The sequence below is a fragment of the Macaca fascicularis genome, chromosome 16 (genome assembly GCF_037993035.2).
Source record: "Macaca fascicularis isolate 582-1 chromosome 16, T2T-MFA8v1.1".
Lineage (NCBI taxonomy): Eukaryota > Metazoa > Chordata > Mammalia > Primates > Cercopithecidae > Macaca > Macaca fascicularis.
This window is the reverse complement of record NC_088390.1, coordinates 37,638,017-37,654,572: the sequence shown is the minus strand read 5'-3', so window position 1 is coordinate 37,654,572 and position 16,556 is coordinate 37,638,017. Positions and strand designations below refer to the sequence as shown.

General features: G+C 48.8%; 1 protein-coding gene across 1 annotated transcript in view; it reads right to left on the bottom strand.

Annotated features, from left to right (window-relative positions):
- The window catches only part of RAB11FIP4 (RAB11 family interacting protein 4), a 150,610-nt gene that overhangs the window by 107,117 nt on the left and 26,937 nt on the right, over window positions 1–16,556 (bottom strand). The window contains exon 2 of the mRNA XM_015438147.4: window positions 1,828–1,915. Coding sequence (XP_015293633.2) covers window positions 1,828–1,915 — 88 coding nt within the window. The remainder of the gene's footprint in view (window positions 1–1,827; window positions 1,916–16,556) is intronic.

Below are 16,556 nucleotides of genomic sequence, written 5' to 3'. Positions count from 1 at the left end.
GAGGGCAGGCTGGGGACACAGGGAAGAAGGAGGCCTTCCTGGGGGAGGGGACCTAAGGCAGTGCTGCCCGCTTGGCTCGAAGGGACTCCTAACAACTCTGCCAGCCTCTGGAGAAAGCAAACACACCCATTCCTCTGAGTTGGGTGCCCTCTGCGTCCTGCAGACCCTGGGACATCCAGGACAGGGCTGCTCTAGGACAGCTCCAGTTCCTGCTGACTCTGCACACGGCTGGCCTCGCTCCTGAGTTCCCAACCAAATGCCCCAACGTTGTACTGAACACGGGAGGGGGACCCGACAAAACGCCTGGCACAGGCACATGGCAGGTGCAGCCTGCAGTGGCCCATTGTCAAATCCACGCAGAAGACCTTCCCTGGGTGCCTTCTGTGTTCTGTGCCCCCTGCACCGTGTATTTGTTTCCCTTCATCCCTCACCCTGCATCCTTCCACCCTCCCAGGGTTCACAGGCGCCCCACAGAAAAGGGCTCACCTTGATCTGAGCCACAGACAGGAAACCACGGCTTCCTTTACAGATAACCAGACACCCTGGGACTCCAGAAGTGACTGCATTCTCTCTGCAGCTAGTGGGGAGGCCTTAGCAAGCCCACCTGGCTGGTGATCTATGCCACTGTCTCAGATTTTTTTCTTTTCTGAGACAGGGTCTTACTCCGTTACCCAGGCTGGAGTGCAGTGGCGTGACGTCAGCTCACTGCAGCCTTGACTTCCTGGGCTCAGGTGATCCTCCCACCTCAGCCTCTCAGGTAGCTGGGACCACAGGCACACACCAGAATGCCCAGCTAATTTTTCTGTATTTTTGGTAGAGACGAGGTTTCGCCATGTTGGCCAGGCTGGTCTCAAACTCCTGGACTCAAGTGATCCACCTGAGATCAAGCGATCCGCCTGCCTCAGCCTCCCAAAGTGCTGGGATTACAGGTGTGAGCCACCGTGCCTGGCCTTCACTGTCTCAGATAAACAGCTTAGTAGTAAGTGAGTGGCCATATTCTGATTTCTGCAAGTTTCTCACAACTGGCCTTTGAATTTTTGGGACAAGACAGAGGGATTTATAGTGTCCCCCAAAGCTGGAAGGGGAGGCAAGTAAGAAAGGCAGGAATTAGGAAGAATTAAGAGGAAGAGAGGGCAGGGCATGGAGGCTTGTAATTCCAGCACTTTGGGAGGCTAAGGTGGGAGGGCCACTTGATCTCAGGAGTTCAAGACCAGGCTGGGCAATGCGACGAAACTCCACCTCTACTTAAAATACGAAAATTAGCCCGGCGTGGTGGTGTACCTCCTGTAGTCCCAGCTACTCAGGAGGCTGAGGCAGGAGGATTGCTTGAGCCCAGGAGGTTGAGGCTGCAGGGAGCCATGATAGTCGTACTGCGCTCCAGTAGCCTGGGTGACAAAGGCAGACCCTGTCTCAAAAAAAAAAAAGGAGGTGGGAGCAGGGAGGACACAAAAGCAGCTCAGAGGGAGGCGGGCAGTCGGGTGACCAGCACTTTGTCCAGGTTTGCCCAGGAGACTCCTTGGGTTTGGTCATCCCAGAGCGGGAGACAGAGGAAGAGGACAGAAAAGCAAGGAGGAGGCTTTCTCCAGAGGCAGGCAGACAAGGGGAAGGGCAGAAGTGACCTCCATGGGTGAGACCACAGCCCCCACGGCTGGGACAACTGTGTCCTTCTCTCTGCCCCCCGGGAAGCCAGAGGCAGAACCAACTTCTGGCCCATCCTGGGCTCTGGGAGCCCTGTGGGGAGGAATCCAGGCTGGGTCCCAGCCACACCAGCTTCCCCAGCTGGGCAGGGCCTGAAGCACGTGGGAAAGCCTCCCCAGAAGGCCTCACCTTTCATGGCGAACACCCCCCGGCAAAAGTCCTTGAAGTTGATTCTCCCCAGGTCGTTGGGATCCAAATATTTCACAAATTTTTCCACCTGTGGGAAGGAAGCAGGGACAGGTGTGAGACACCCAAGCATCACCCGAAGACTCAGGGAACTGGGATAGGGAGGCTGAGAGGGAGGGAGGGACACCAGTGTCCCCGCCCCATCCTCTCCCCTCACCCTGGGGTCAGTATCGGCCACGGGGCCACTTTATTCTCCCCATGGTGACAGACAACTTGGGCGAGGAAAAGCAGAGCCAACACCAGCTCCCCCGTGAGCGCACGGCTTCAGGGACCGAGCCTCTTTCCCCCAGGGGCTGCACACTGAAAGCCAAGGCTCTGCCAATGTTTTAAAATTGGTTTCTTTCATACAAAATGGACACAAACGCATTGTAAAAGACCTAGAAACCCCACCGTTTCTCTTGTTCTATTTCTTGTTCTAGGCGCTGGCTAGATGGGGAAACTCACTGAGATGGACACTGGTGGCTGATGTACTTTTCTGTTCTATTTGTACCTTGCACTTCAATAAAGAGTGTTAAATGAATAAGGAAGTAAGCTTTAGCCTGGCAGAGTCAGACATCCCCGAGGTTGGAGTTTCTCTCCCGTGTAATAGTAAGTAGGACAGAAACAGTTTCCATGCTGCTTGGTGTGTACAACCCACATTGTTAGTGGCTGTAACATATTCTGCCCGGTGGGTTCATCATAATCTACTTCACCACCCCTAATAGCTGGGCATTTTGGTTATTTCCAGCTTTTTGCTTTTATAACGCATCTTTGGGGGTTCCTGCAGCTGTATGGATGAACCATCAACCCCCGGCCTCTCAGATTCTTGACTTTCTTATTGCCTCATATTCCACCTCAGGCACCAAGTCCCTTGGTCAACCGAGTCATCACCCCCTCCAATCCCACCCATCCGAATGTCCCACTCCCTGACCCCATCCTCCCTCCCTTCCTGCCACTGCAGGGTTCTTCAGCATCACTGGGTCTGCTCACTATCACTCACGTCCAATCTATGCCACCACTGTATCCCACAGCTCCCTATTTCCCACACCACCCCAGGGGCCCCACCTGGTCATAGCCATCATCCTCTCTCTCCTGGACCATGCAAGTCTAACTGGATCATGTCACCCACTCCTCTGCTTAAAACCTTCCAGTATCATTCCATCACACTTAGGATAAAAATCCAAAGTCCATAGCACAGCCCATGAGGCCCCATGCGATCTGACCCCTTCCTCTCCCTCTCTTCCCATACTCTTCATCACTCACTGTACTCCAGCCGTACTGGCCTTTGGTCAGCTCCTCAAGGCAAACCACCACACTCTTCTCTGCCCCAGGGCCTTTGCACATGCTATTCTCTGTATCTTGCACAGCTGTCCTCCCCATTCATCATGTCAGTTCATCCTTCAGGTCTCCCTTTGTACCTGTATGAAATGTCCCTCCCCAAGACAGGTCTGTCCTGACCACCCGCATCGATTCAGGACCCACCCTGCTGCTATACTGTCTTGTAGCATCCTATACTTTCCCTTCAAACTATTTGTTGCAACTTGCTATTTATTGTTAACTAAAAAGAGATTGACATGGAGGGTTTATTTGGGAAACAAAGAATTGCAATTCTTTGTTTGGGGGAGGGGGCAGCTGCAATGCTGAGGAGGCTGGCAAAAAGTCACTTTCCTCCTTCACTGAAATTTTGCAGGTCTTTCCTGAGAGTCCACTAGGTACCAGGTTCAGGGGGTTCACAGAAAGAATGTGGCATGGCCCCGCTGCCCTTCCCTCATCCCAGACTCACACCAGAGTGGAAGGTACAAGGGATCAGGACAGCCCTGAAGAGCGTCCCAGGAGGCAAGTGGAGGAGAGGATTCTTCTTTTTTTTTTTTTTTTTTTGAGACGAAGTCTCGCTCTGTCGCCCAAGCTGGAGTGCAGTGGCGCGATCTCAGCTCACTGCAACCTCCGCCTCCCAGGTTCAAGCAATTCTCCTGCCTCAGCCTCTCCTGAGTAGCTGGGATTACAGGCACCCGCCAACATGCCCAGATAATTTTTGTATTTTTAGTAGAGAGGGGGCTTCACTATGTTGGCCACGCTGGTCTCCAACTCCTGACTTCAGGTGATCCGCCCACCTCGGCCTCCCAAAGTACTTGGATTACAGACATGAGCCACCGTACCCGGCCAGGAGAGGACTTTTTACGGAGGATTTCTACAGAAAGTTGTTTTCAGAGGCAGCTCATTGGCTGGGCAGAAATCCTAGATTGCAAAGCCTTTCTGACTGGTGAGCTGGTTAGGGTACTCGCAGCTGAGAAATGCTGGAGGCTGGCAGATCACGACCTCGGTTGCGCATCCAAGTCTTTTGGGATATTGTGTGGCTGGAACTTTAGCAGGCGTGAGTATCTCCCGACCTCACTACAGAAAGTCTTAGCCTTAGTTTCTCCATATTCTTTCATGTAGTTGTATGTGTGTGGGATACTTTGATTAATTTGTATCTTCTCTCTACAAAGTAAGCTCTCTAAGGGCAAGCACCCTGTCAGTTCTGATCACCACTGTATACCTGGTCGCTTGCACCATGACTGGTACATAGTAGAGGCTTCATAATATTTGTTTTTGCTCACACCTACAATCCTCTCCAAGGTCAGGGCTCTGCCTTCAAGGCGGAGATTGCAGTGATCCAAGATCACGCCACTGCACTCCAGCCTGGGTGACAAGAGTGAAACTCCGTCTCGGAATAATAATAATAATAATAATACATTTTTTTAAGAGCCAGGTCCTCACGCTATTGCCCAAGCTGGAGTGCAGTGGCATGATCATAGATCACTGCAGCCTCATATGCCTGGGCTCAAGGGATCCTCCCACCTTAGCCTCCCAAGTAGCCGGGACTACTGGCACGCCACCACGCCTGGCTCAGAAGCCTGCTTCTAAATCTAAAACTGCTTCTAAAACTTAGTGGCAGCCCTCCCATAGCACCCATACAAGCATTCATTCATTCATTCATTCATTCATTCATTCATTCATTCATTTACTTATTCAGCAAGTGATGACTGAGCACCTCTTACATGTCGGGCACTCTTTCAGGGGTTGATGGTGGTAGGTGCTGGTTCTGCTGGCGAGCCACACATACACAATAGTGCACACACATGTGTACATGCTCACATTCCTTGTCAGGCATCTTGCCGCTCCCCCTAATAATTACCATCAGTATCTATAGCACAGCCAGGCCAGGATGAGCTCTCTCCAGAATCTGCTCAGGCTGGACTGCAGATGATGGATCTGAGGGCACCTGGGGCCTGCAGAGCACAGCGTGCAGGAAACGGCTCACTGTCACTGTTGTCAGTGTTCACGCCGTTACAGGCAGACTCACCAGCACACCACACCGCCCATAACAGGCACCGAAGCCAAACCACGCTGGGGATTCATCTATTTATAGGGACCATGTTTTTCTTGCATGCCCACAGCGTGGCAGCTGCAGCAGGGGTCTGAAGCCCTGGTCACTGCCAGTGGCCTGGCACCATGGGGCTGTGCCCAGTGGGCTTTGGAAGGTGAGCAGTGGACAAAGAGGGCCCCACCCTAACCATCTTCTCCCTGCCTGGAACCTGGAAGCTCTGTGCTTGCATCTTGATTCCGGCTGACCCTGCTTTTCCACTCTGGTGTGAGTCTGGGATGAGGGAAGGGCAGCGGGGTCATGCCACATTCTTTCCGTGAACTCCCCTGAACCTGGTACCTAGTGGGCTCTCAGGAAAGATCTGTAAAATTTCAGTGAAGGAGGAAAGTGGTTTTTTGCCAGCCTCCTCAGCATTGCAGCTGCCCCCTCCCCCAAGCCATGCCAGCCTCTGACACTGCCAGGCAATGACGTGACTTCTGAGAATAGCAATGCCCAGGTGCCACCTGTAGGGCTGCAGGGGAGCCCACCCACCATTCCAGCTGGCATTCTGCCTCCTCTTGTCCTGCCTTCACATCGCTGGCATTATAGGGGGTCTGTGAATGTGGGGATGGACCAGGGCACCCTCTACCCCCAGCCTCCCGTGCTCACACCTACAATCCTCTCCAAGGTCAGAGCTCTGCCTTCATTATTTCCAAAGCAAGTCACGGTAGAGTCGGCCACAGAGTGCTGCCTGACTGATGAGGACCCCCACCTCAAGTCCACTTAGGAGGCAGGAGTGCAGGGATTTGGATTCTGTAATCTCTGTGTCCACAACTCCCTGGGGCTGGGAGACACTGGCAGGTGAGCTGTCCATTCCTCTGCCAGCAAAAGCCTACCTGGACAGAGGTGGGGGTGGGGTTGTTTGATGACAGGCAGATAGATGGGGTGCTGAGGGCCACTGCATGTTCCCCGGAGCACCCGAGCCACGGCCCAGGCTGTGACCTCTCCACAGCTGCTCTCACAGGGCTCTTCAAAGAGCTACAGCCCCAGAGTGGTGGCCACAAAAGTGCCAGACCAGCCGGGCACGGTGGCTCACGCCTGTAATCCCAGCACTTCAGGAGGCTGAGGTGGGTAGGTCACCGGAGGTCAGGAGTTCAAGACCAGCCTGGTCAACATGGAGAAACCCCCATCTCTACTTAAAATACAAAAATTAGCCAGGTGTGGTCATGCGTGCCTGTAATCCCAGCTACTCGGGGAGGCTGAGGCAGGAGAATCGTTTGAACTGGGGAGGTGGAGGTTGCAGTGAGCCGAGATTGTGCCACTGCACTTCATTCAGTCTGGGTGACAGGGCAAGATTCCATCTCAAAAAAAAAAAAAAAAAAAAGGCCGGGCGCGGTGGCTCAAGCCTGTAATCCCAGCACTTTGGGAGGCCGAGGCGGGCGGATCACAAGGTCAGGAGATCGAGACCACAGTGAAACCCCGTCTCTACTAAAAATACAAAAAATTAGCCGGGCGCGGTGGCAGGCGCCTGTAGTCCTAGCTACTCAGGAGGCTGAGGCAGGAGAATGGCGTGAACCGAGGAGGCAGAGCTTGCAGTGAGCCGAGATCGCGCCACTGCACTCCAGCCTGGGCAACAGCGTGAGACTCCGTCTCAAAAAAAAAAAAAAAAAAAAAAAAAAGAGGCAAGGCACACTGATGTCTTGCCCTTTAGAAAACAGGTGTGAAATTGGGCCGGGGCGGTGGCTTACACCTGTAATCCCAGCACTTTGGGAGGTCAAGGTGGGCAGATCACTAGGTCAAGAGATTGAGACCGTCCTGGCCAACATGGTGAAACCCCGTCTCTACTAAAAAATACAAAAAAAAATTATCCGGGCATGGTGGTGCACGCCTGTAGTCCCAGCTACTTGGGAGGCTGAGCAGGAGAATCACTTGAACCCGGAGGTAGAGGCAGTGGTGAGCTGAGATCGCACCATTGCACTCCAGCCCGGGCAACAAGAATGAAACTGTCTCAAAAGAAAAAAAAAAAAAGAAAGAAAAAGAAAACAGGTGTGAAATTATTAGAACAAGGCATGCTGGTTATTACCAATATATACCATCACCACAGGCTCAATGATTTTTAAAATAAATAACAGCATCATTTATGTGGTGAGGTACTGCGAATGCTTGGAGTCCACGGAGGGCTCATACATAGTCTCATTTAATCCTTACAGCAACCTTAACAGTATCTATTATTACAGTCTCCCATTTTAAATTGAGGAGACTGAGGCTCAGAGAGGTTAAGACATTTAGACAAAGTCACTGTAGGGGTAACCCCCCCACACTTTTTTTCCTCTTTTTAAAATTTAAAATTTTTACCCACCTGTAGTGGCAACTCTTGAACTCAGGTCTTACTGACCCTGGAGAGTCAGCCGCTGCTCCCTGTTGCCTTACTGGGCCAGAGACTGTCACGGGGCTGTCTGCACTGAAGTGTTGTTTCTATCCCCTGGCACCCTGTGCATCAAAGAAGCTTTACCCACTATGGTAAGGACCCCTCGCCTTTGATCACAAAGAGTCTCGACCTTCCTGGACATTGGGTAACCTTTTACCACAATTGGTCCTCTGCTGGACACATGCCGCTGACCCAGCCCATCATTCCACAGTCAGTGAAGCCAGGTCCCAGGGAGGGAAGGGGCTTGCCCAAGGTCACACAGGGAGTATAGCAAATAGCCACCCCATGTGGTCTTCGTGGGAAGCCTACACCCCAGGCAGGGGAGCTGGGGGGCCGTCCCCACCCTGGGGCACACACCATGCGTGGCTCCCGCTCTGGCTCCCCGGCCATGAGAGACCGGCTCACCAGGCCTGGCAGGCGTTGCAGGAGCAGCTGTTGTCACTGAAGCACACGCAGCTGGGCCCCAGCTTGCTGCCAGGGAAATTGGTTGTTCACTGGAAGTAAAATATTGATCTTTCCTTTTTGGGGCCACTCAATTACCAGGCTTCCCCTTCTATTTCTGTTGCCTTTCTCTTTGAGCTGATTTTTTCCCCTGAACTCAGTCCCCTGGGTCACATCTCTTCTAGCTCAGACCAGATGATGTTAAAAAGCTTCATTGCCATTGCCGTCTGATTGATTACCAGCCAGACACTCCCTGAGCCCATGCCCAGCCACCCACGCCTCCCTAATTTCAAGGTCTGAAGGCCAGACGGACTCAAGCAAGCCATTTGCCTTTCTGAAATCTCAGCTGCCTCATCTGAGCAAGCGAGATAAGCCGGCTTATCTTGCCGCCGTGAAGCTGTCTGCAAGGCAAGGTGCCTAATAAACGTTAGCCATTACTCACAGGAATCAAAGCAAATGCTTAGCGAGCCTTCTTTTGCCAGGCACTGTTCTGAGCACTCTATGCATATGAATTTGTTTAATCCTCGCCACCACCTGGGAAATAAATACTATTATTATTCCCATTTTACAGGGGAGGAAACTGAGACATAGAAAGGCAAAGTCATTCAGAGTTAAGGTCACACACTTTGGAGGAGATGGCTGAACACAAGAGGCCTGGTTCCAGAGTTCATGCCCTTAGCCAGTAATTATTATTATTTATGCTAAAATAATTGCAATCACTATTATTATGCTGACAGGTTTAAGGGCTTGCTCTGACCACAGAAAGAATAAATCTGTATTCTGCTCTCTTTTCATCTGGAAAAACTGATATTGGTACTGACAACCTTTGCTTAAGAATTTGAGTATTAAAAGAAAAATTAGGCCAGGCACAGTGGCTCACACCTGTAATCCCAGAACTTTGGGAGGCCGAGATGGGCGAATCACCTGAGGTCAGGAGTTTGAGACCAGCCTGGCCAACATGGTGAAACCCCATCTCTACTAGAAATACAAAAATTAGGCTGGGTGTGGTGGTGTACGCCTGTAATCCCAGCTGCTTAGGAGGCTGAGGTGGGAGAATCACTTGAACCTGGGAGGCGGAGGTTGTAGTGAGCCGAGATCATGCCACTGCACTCCAAGTTGGGCAACAGAGCGAGACTCTGTCTCAAAAAAAAAAAAAAAAAAATTAGCCAGGTTTGGTGGTGCGTGCCTGTAGTCCCAGCTACTGGGGAGGTTGAGGCAGAAGAATTGCTTGAACCCAGGAGGCAGGAGGTTGCAATGAGCCAAGACTATGAATCCATCTCGAAAGAAGGAAAGACAAGAAAAGAAAAGAAAAGAAAAGAAAAGAGAAAGAAAGGAAGGAAGGAAGGAAGGATGGAAGGAAGGAAAGAAAGAATAATTTTGACACACTGTGCCACTAAAGCAGAGGTGGCCAGCTAGCATCTCAGATGTGGCTTGTGGAGAGACTTAAAATTAGATGCCAGTATTTAAAGCCAAGCAAGCCTCCTGGTTCTGGTTAAGATGGAGTGAGCACACTACAGTCCAGCTTTCCCATTGATTATAACTAAAAACCCTGACAGGAGACATAAAACAACTACACAAGGACTCTGAAAAGTGAATAGCTTTTGAAAGTTGAATTGAGGAGGAAAAGAAAAACTTTAAGTAAGACGAATATGGTGGTGAGCTTTCTTAGTTTTTCTTTGCATATTTTCTGACCTAGACTCAGGAGCCCAAATCCCAGAACTGTGCAGCAGGTGCACAGAGAAAAAGCTACAGAAGAAATTCTCTTTCTGATGAGAAGCTGGGGAAGGGGGGCCTCTTGGGAAAAATCGAGTGCGAGAAGTGCCCTGGGTCTTTTTTCTCTCCAAGCTGCCTCCCTACAAGGTAAAGCCTATCCCAAAGGTTAGGTGGTGGCAGCAGCCGTAGCAGTCACACAGGGGAACCTAAACTCCGAGAAAGGGAAAATCTTTCGCCTGGAAAAAATGAGAAAAGGGGGCCCCTGGGAGTGGATAGGGCAGCATCACAGAAAGAAAGGAGCTTGAGAATATGATCCCATAAAGTCGTCATATCTGAGGTCCTAGCCTACTCCTGAGCTGCACATACATGGAACTGACCCCAAATAACCTACCAAAGACTCTGAGAACTGAACTACAGTGTAGACCGAACAGACTGGCCCCTGGAGTATGTATACTTGGGGTGGATCTGAACAGCACTGCAAAGGCTTTGAAAACTGAACTCACATTGAAACTATAACTCACAGAGGGCAGGCTGGGATCTGAGGCATCAACCTAACTGATTCAAAAAGCAAACGGACTGGGCACAGTGGCTCATGCTCGTAACCCTAATGCTTTAGGAAGCCAACGTAAGAGGATGGCTTGAGGCCAGGAAGTTGAGGCTGCAGTGAGCCATGATCGCACCGGTGCACTCCAGCCTAGGTGACAGAGCAAGTCCCTGTCTCAAAAACAAACGAATAAACAAAGAAAAAACTGACATTCTTCAGAGGATTTTAACGGGACCCAGAGTCTTATAGTATTCCAAATGTCCAAGACACAATCCAAAATTACTTGACATACAAAGAAACAGGAAAAGCTGACAACAACGTATAAGACAAAAGACAATAAGGCTGGGCATGGTGGCTCACGCCTGTAATCCCAGTTCTTTGGGAGGCCGAGGTGGGTGGATCATGAGGTCAGGAGATCGAGTCCATCCTGGCTAAGACGGTGAAAGCCCATTTCTACTAAAAATACAAAAAACTAAAAGAAAAATTAGCCTGTAGTCCCAGCTACTCGGGAGGCTGAGGCAGGAGAATGGCATGAACCCGGGAGGCGGAGCTTGCAGTGAGCCGAGATCGTGTCACTGCACTCCAGCCTGGGCGACAGAGCGAGACTCTGTCTCGAAAAGAAAAAAAAAAAAAAGACAATCAATAGATAGATACCAATGCTGAGATGACCCAGATGTTGCCATAATTAGACAAAGACTTTAAAACAGTTATTATACCAATGCTCCATGGTTCGGTAAAGGTGAACAATCCTGAAATAAATGGAAATTTAGAAATTCTTGCAGAAAAATAAAAGCTAGAAAAAAGGAACCAAATGGAAATTTTAGAACTAAAAAATACAATATATGAAATAAAAGTTAAAGGCCGGGCGCGGTGGCTCACGCCTGTAATCCCAGCACTTTGGGAGGCCGAGGCGGGCGGATCACAAGGTCAGGAGATCGAGACCACGGTGAAACCCCGTCTCTACTAAAAATACAAAAAATTAGCCGGGCGCGGTGGTGGGCGCCTGTAGTCCCAGCTACTCAGGAGGCTGAGGCAGGAGAATGGCGTAAACCCAGGAGGCGGAGCTTGCAGTGAGCCGAGATCGCGCCACTGCACTCCAGCCTGGGCGACAGAGCGAGACTCCGTCTCAAAAAAATAAAAAAATTAAAAAAAAAAAATAAAAGTTCATTGGATTGGATCAATAGCAGAATGGAGATCACAGAAAAAAGCAGTGATAGAACAACAGAAATTACCTAATCCAAACAAGGAAAATTACCAAGGATTCAGACAAACATTATATAAAAGGGTCAACTCACCAAGAAGATACATAACAATCCTAAACGCACATGTCCCTAACAACAGAGCTTCAAAATACATGAAGCCAAACTAATAAAAGTGAAAGGAGAAATAGACAAATTGACAATCATAGCTGGAGACTTCAACACTCCTCTAGACGATATAACTAGTTAGATAGAAAGTCTAATTTTTAACAACAGAGCTAGTTAGATGAAAAATCAACAAGAGATCTAAAAGGCCTGAATATCACCACTAACCAGCTTAACTTAATTGATGTTTATAGAACACGCCACCCAATAATAGCAGAACACACATCCTCTTCATGTAAACATGGAACTGTCACCAAGGTAGATCATGTAGATCATATGCTGGGCTATTAAACAAACTATAACACTTTTTTTGTGGGGGGGAGGCAGGATCTTTGTCACCTCAGCTGGAGTGTAGTGGTGTGATCATAGTTCACTGCAGCCCCCACCTCCCAGACTCAAGCAATCCTCACACCTCAGCCTCCCGAGTAGCTGGGTCTACAGGGATATGTCACCATGCCCAGCTAATTTTCTTATTTTTTGTAGAGATGGGGGTCTCACTATGTTGCCCAGGCTGGTCTCGAACTCCTGGCCTGAAGAGATCCTCCTGCCTTATTAGCCTCCCACAGTGCTGGGATTATAGGCATAAGCACCTGAGTCTGGCAACAAATTTTTAAAAACTGAAATTATAAATGTATGTCCTGCTGGGTGCAGTGGCTCACACCTGTAATCCCAGCACTTTGGGAGGCTGAGGTTGGCAGATCACCTGAGGTTAGGAGTTCGAGACCAGCCTGGCCAACATAGTGAAACCCCATCTCTACTAAAAATACAAAAAATTAGCTGGGCGTGGTGGTGGGCACCTGTAATCCCAGTACTAGGGAGGCTAAGGCAGGAGAATCACTTGAACCTGGGAGGTGGGGGTTGCAGTGAGCTGAGATTGCGCCTTTGCACTCCAGCCTGGACAACAAGAGCAAAACTCCACCTCAAAAAAAAAAAAAAAAAAAAGTCCTGTGACTATAATATAATTAAACTAAAAATCAATAACAGGGCTCAACGGCTCACGTTTGTAATCCCAGCACTTTAGGAGGCTGAGGCAGGTGGATCACTTGAGGTCAGGAGTTCAAGACCAGCCTGGGCAACATGGCAAAATCCCATCTCTACTAACAATACAAAAATTAGCTGGGCATGGTGGCCTGTGCCTATAATCCCAGCTACTTGGGAGGCTGAAGCACAAGAATTACTTGAACACAGGAGGTGGAGATTGCAGTGAGCTGAAATTGCGACACTGTTTTTATGCCAGTACAACACTGTTTTTTATATTATGTATTTATTTATTTATTTATTTTTTTGAGGTGGAGTCTCACTCTTGTTACCCAGGCTGGAGTGTAGTGGCCTGATGTCGGCTCACTGCAACCTCTGCCTCCTGGGTTCAAGCAATTCTCCTGCCTCAGCCTCCCTAGTAGCTGGGATTACAGGCATGCGCCACCACGCCTGGCCAATTTTGTATTTTTTGGTAGAGACGGGGTTTCTCCATATTGGTCAGGCTAGGCTCGAACTCCCCACCTCAGGTGATCCGCCCCCCTTGGCTTCCCAAAGTGCTGGGATTACAGGCGTGAGCCACCGTGCCTGGCCCCGAAGTCTCAAGAGAAATTAAAAATAATTTAAACTAAATGAAAATAAAAATACAATACCATAAAATTCAAGCCCAAAGCAAAAGGGAGGAAAGAAATAATAAAATTAAGAGCAGAAATTAATAAAATTAAAAACGAGACTGGTAGAGAAAAATCAACAAAACCCAAACCTGGTTTTGTTTTTAAAAGATTAACAAAACTGGCCGGGCGCGGTGGCTCACGCCTGTAATCCCAGCACTTTGGGAGGCCGAGGCGGGCGGATCACAAGGTCAGGAGATCGAGACCACGGTGAAACCGCGTCTCTACTAAAAATACAAAAAATTAGCTGGGCGCGGTTGTGGGCACCTGTAGTCCCAGCTACTCGGGAGGCTGAGGCAGGAGAATGGCGTGAACCCGGGAGGCGGAGCTTGCAGTGAGCCGAGATCGCGCCACTGCACTCCAGCCTGGGCGACAGAGCGAGACTCCATCTCAAAAAAAAAAAAAGATTAACAAAACTGATGCATCTCTAACCAGAATGACAGAGAAACAGAGAGAGAGAGACAGAGAGAGAGAGAGAGAGGATACAAATTACTGATACAAAAAATGTGGCTGGGCACAGTGGCTCACACTTGTAATCCCAGCACTTTGGGAGGTCAAGGTGGGAAGATCACTTGAGACTAGGCATTCAAGATCAGCCTGGGCAACATAGCAAGACCCCACCTCTACAAAAGATTAAAAAAAAAAATTAGCCAAGCATGGTGGCACATGCCTCTGGTCCCAGCTACTGGGGTTGGCTGAGGTTGGAGGATCACTTGAGCCAGGGAGGTCAAGGCTGCAGTGAGCCTTGATTGCAGCACTGCACTCCAGCCTGGGTGACAGAGTGTGACCTTGTCTAGAAAAAAGAAAGAAAACAGAGATACCATTACAGTCTTACATTCTTTAAAAGGCTAATAAGGGAACACTAGGAACACTTCTACACACATAATTTCTACAACTTTGATGAACTAATGGACCAATTATTTGAAAAACACAAACTACCAAAATTCATGCAAGAAGAAACAGATAATCTGAACAGTCCTTGAGCGATTAAAGAAATTAATTTCAGAATTTATATCCTTCCAAAAAGGAAACCTCAGGCCCAGATAATTTCACTAAGTATTTAAGGAAAATATACATAAATTCTACACCGCCTCTTTCAGAGAATAGAAGAGACACTTCCCAACTCATTTTATGGGGCCAGCAATACCTTGATACCCAAACTAAACAAAAGCAACATAAGAAAACTACAAACTGGCCAGGCGCGGTGGCTCACGCCTGTAATCCCAGCAGTTTGGGAGGCCGAGGTGGGCAGATCACGAGGTCAGGAGATCGAGACCATCCTGGCAACACAGTGAAACCCCGTCTCTACTAAAAATACAAAAAATTAGCTGGGCATCGTGGTGGACGCCTGTAGTCCCAGCTACTCAGAAGGCTGAGGCAGGAGAATGGCGTGAACCCGAGAGGCGGAGTTTGCAGTGAGCCGATATTGGGCCACTGTACTCCAGCCTGGGCACAGAGCGAGACTCAGTCTCAAAAAAAAAAAAAAAAAAAAAGAGAGAGAGAGAGAAAGAAAACTAAAACTACAAATCAATATCCCTCATGAAAACAGATGCAATGAGCCTCAGCAAAATATTAGCAAATCGAATCCAGGAGATACATATGAATAATATAACAAGACCAGCAGCCGAATGGGGTTTATTCAGCAAAGCTGGCCCAACATCTGAAAACTAATGGCTGTAATCTAAACATGACTAAAGAAGAAAACCTATCAAAAGATGCAGAGAAATAAAGTGGCAAAATTCAACATCCATTCATGATATAAAAAAAAAAAACTCTCAACAAAGTAGAAATATAAGGGAACTTCCTTATCCTTCCTTAGCTTAGAGAAATGAAAACTTACATTCAAACACACACACACACACAAAATTGCACAAAAATGTCCACAGCAGCATTACACATAATCACCCAAACCTGGAAACATCCCCAGTGTCTCTCAACAACTGAATGGATAAGCAAGTGTTCCGTAATAAAAAGGAACAAATGATCGACACAACACCACAGATGAATCTCGGATGCATTATGCTACAGGAAAGAAACCACTCCCAAAGGTTACAAACGGTACGATTCCATTTATGTGCAAAAGGCAAAACCATAGTGACAAAGTTGGATCAGTGGATGCCAAGAGTGAGGAGGAGGGACTGAAGACAAAGGAGCAGCTGGAGGGAATTTGGGGGATGAGCGGTTCTGTCCCTGATGGTGGTGGGAGTCACAGGAATCTATGTAAATAGTAACACTTCTTCCCCCACCCCCCAAAAGTGAATTTTACTGTATGTAAAGTAAAAACAATTAAAAAAAATTTTTCTTTAAAAATCAAGGGAACTGGCTGGGCATGGTAGCTCACACCTGTAACCCCAGCACTTTGGGAGTGGGTCAAGGCAGGAGGATCACTTGAGCTCAGGAGTTCGCGATCAGCCGGGTCAACATGGAGAAACCCTGTCTCTACAAAAAATAAACAAAATTAGCCGGATGTGGTGGTGCACGCCTGTAGTCCCAGCTACTTGGGAGGCTGAGGAAGGAGAATCACCTTAACCCCGGGAAGTCAAGGCTGCAGTGAGCTGTGATTGTGCCACTGCACTCCAGCCTGAGTGACACAGTGAGACCCTGTCTCAAAAAAAAAAAAAAAAAATCAAGGGAACTGCACATACAAACTTGGATATCTGGCTTTAAATTTTTATTTTTATTTGATTTATTTTATTTTTTTGAGATGAAGTCTTGCTCTTGTCCCCCAGACTGGAGTGCAATGGCGCAATCTCAGCTCACTGCAACCTCCGCCTCTCGGGTTCAAGCAATTCTCCTGCCTCAGCCTCCCGAGTAGCTGGGATTACAGGTGCACGCCACTATGCTTGGCTAATTTTTGTATTTTTAGTAGAGACAGGGTTTCACCACGTTGGCCAGGCTGGTCTTGAACTCCTGACCTCAGGTGATCTGCCGAACTCCTGACTTCAGGTGATCTGCCTGCCTTGGCCTCCCAAAGTGCTGGGATTACAGGCGTGAGCCACCATGCCCAGCCTATTTTTATTTTTGTTATAGACAGGGTCTCACTGTCACCCAGGCTGGAGTGCAGTGGCATGATTGATCATAGCTCACTGCAGCCTGACTTCTCGGGTTCAAGGGAGCCTCCCAACTCAGCCTCCCAAGTAGCTGGGAGTACAGGCATACACCACTACACCTGGCTAATTTTTTGTAGAGATGGGGTCTCATTATGTTGTCCACG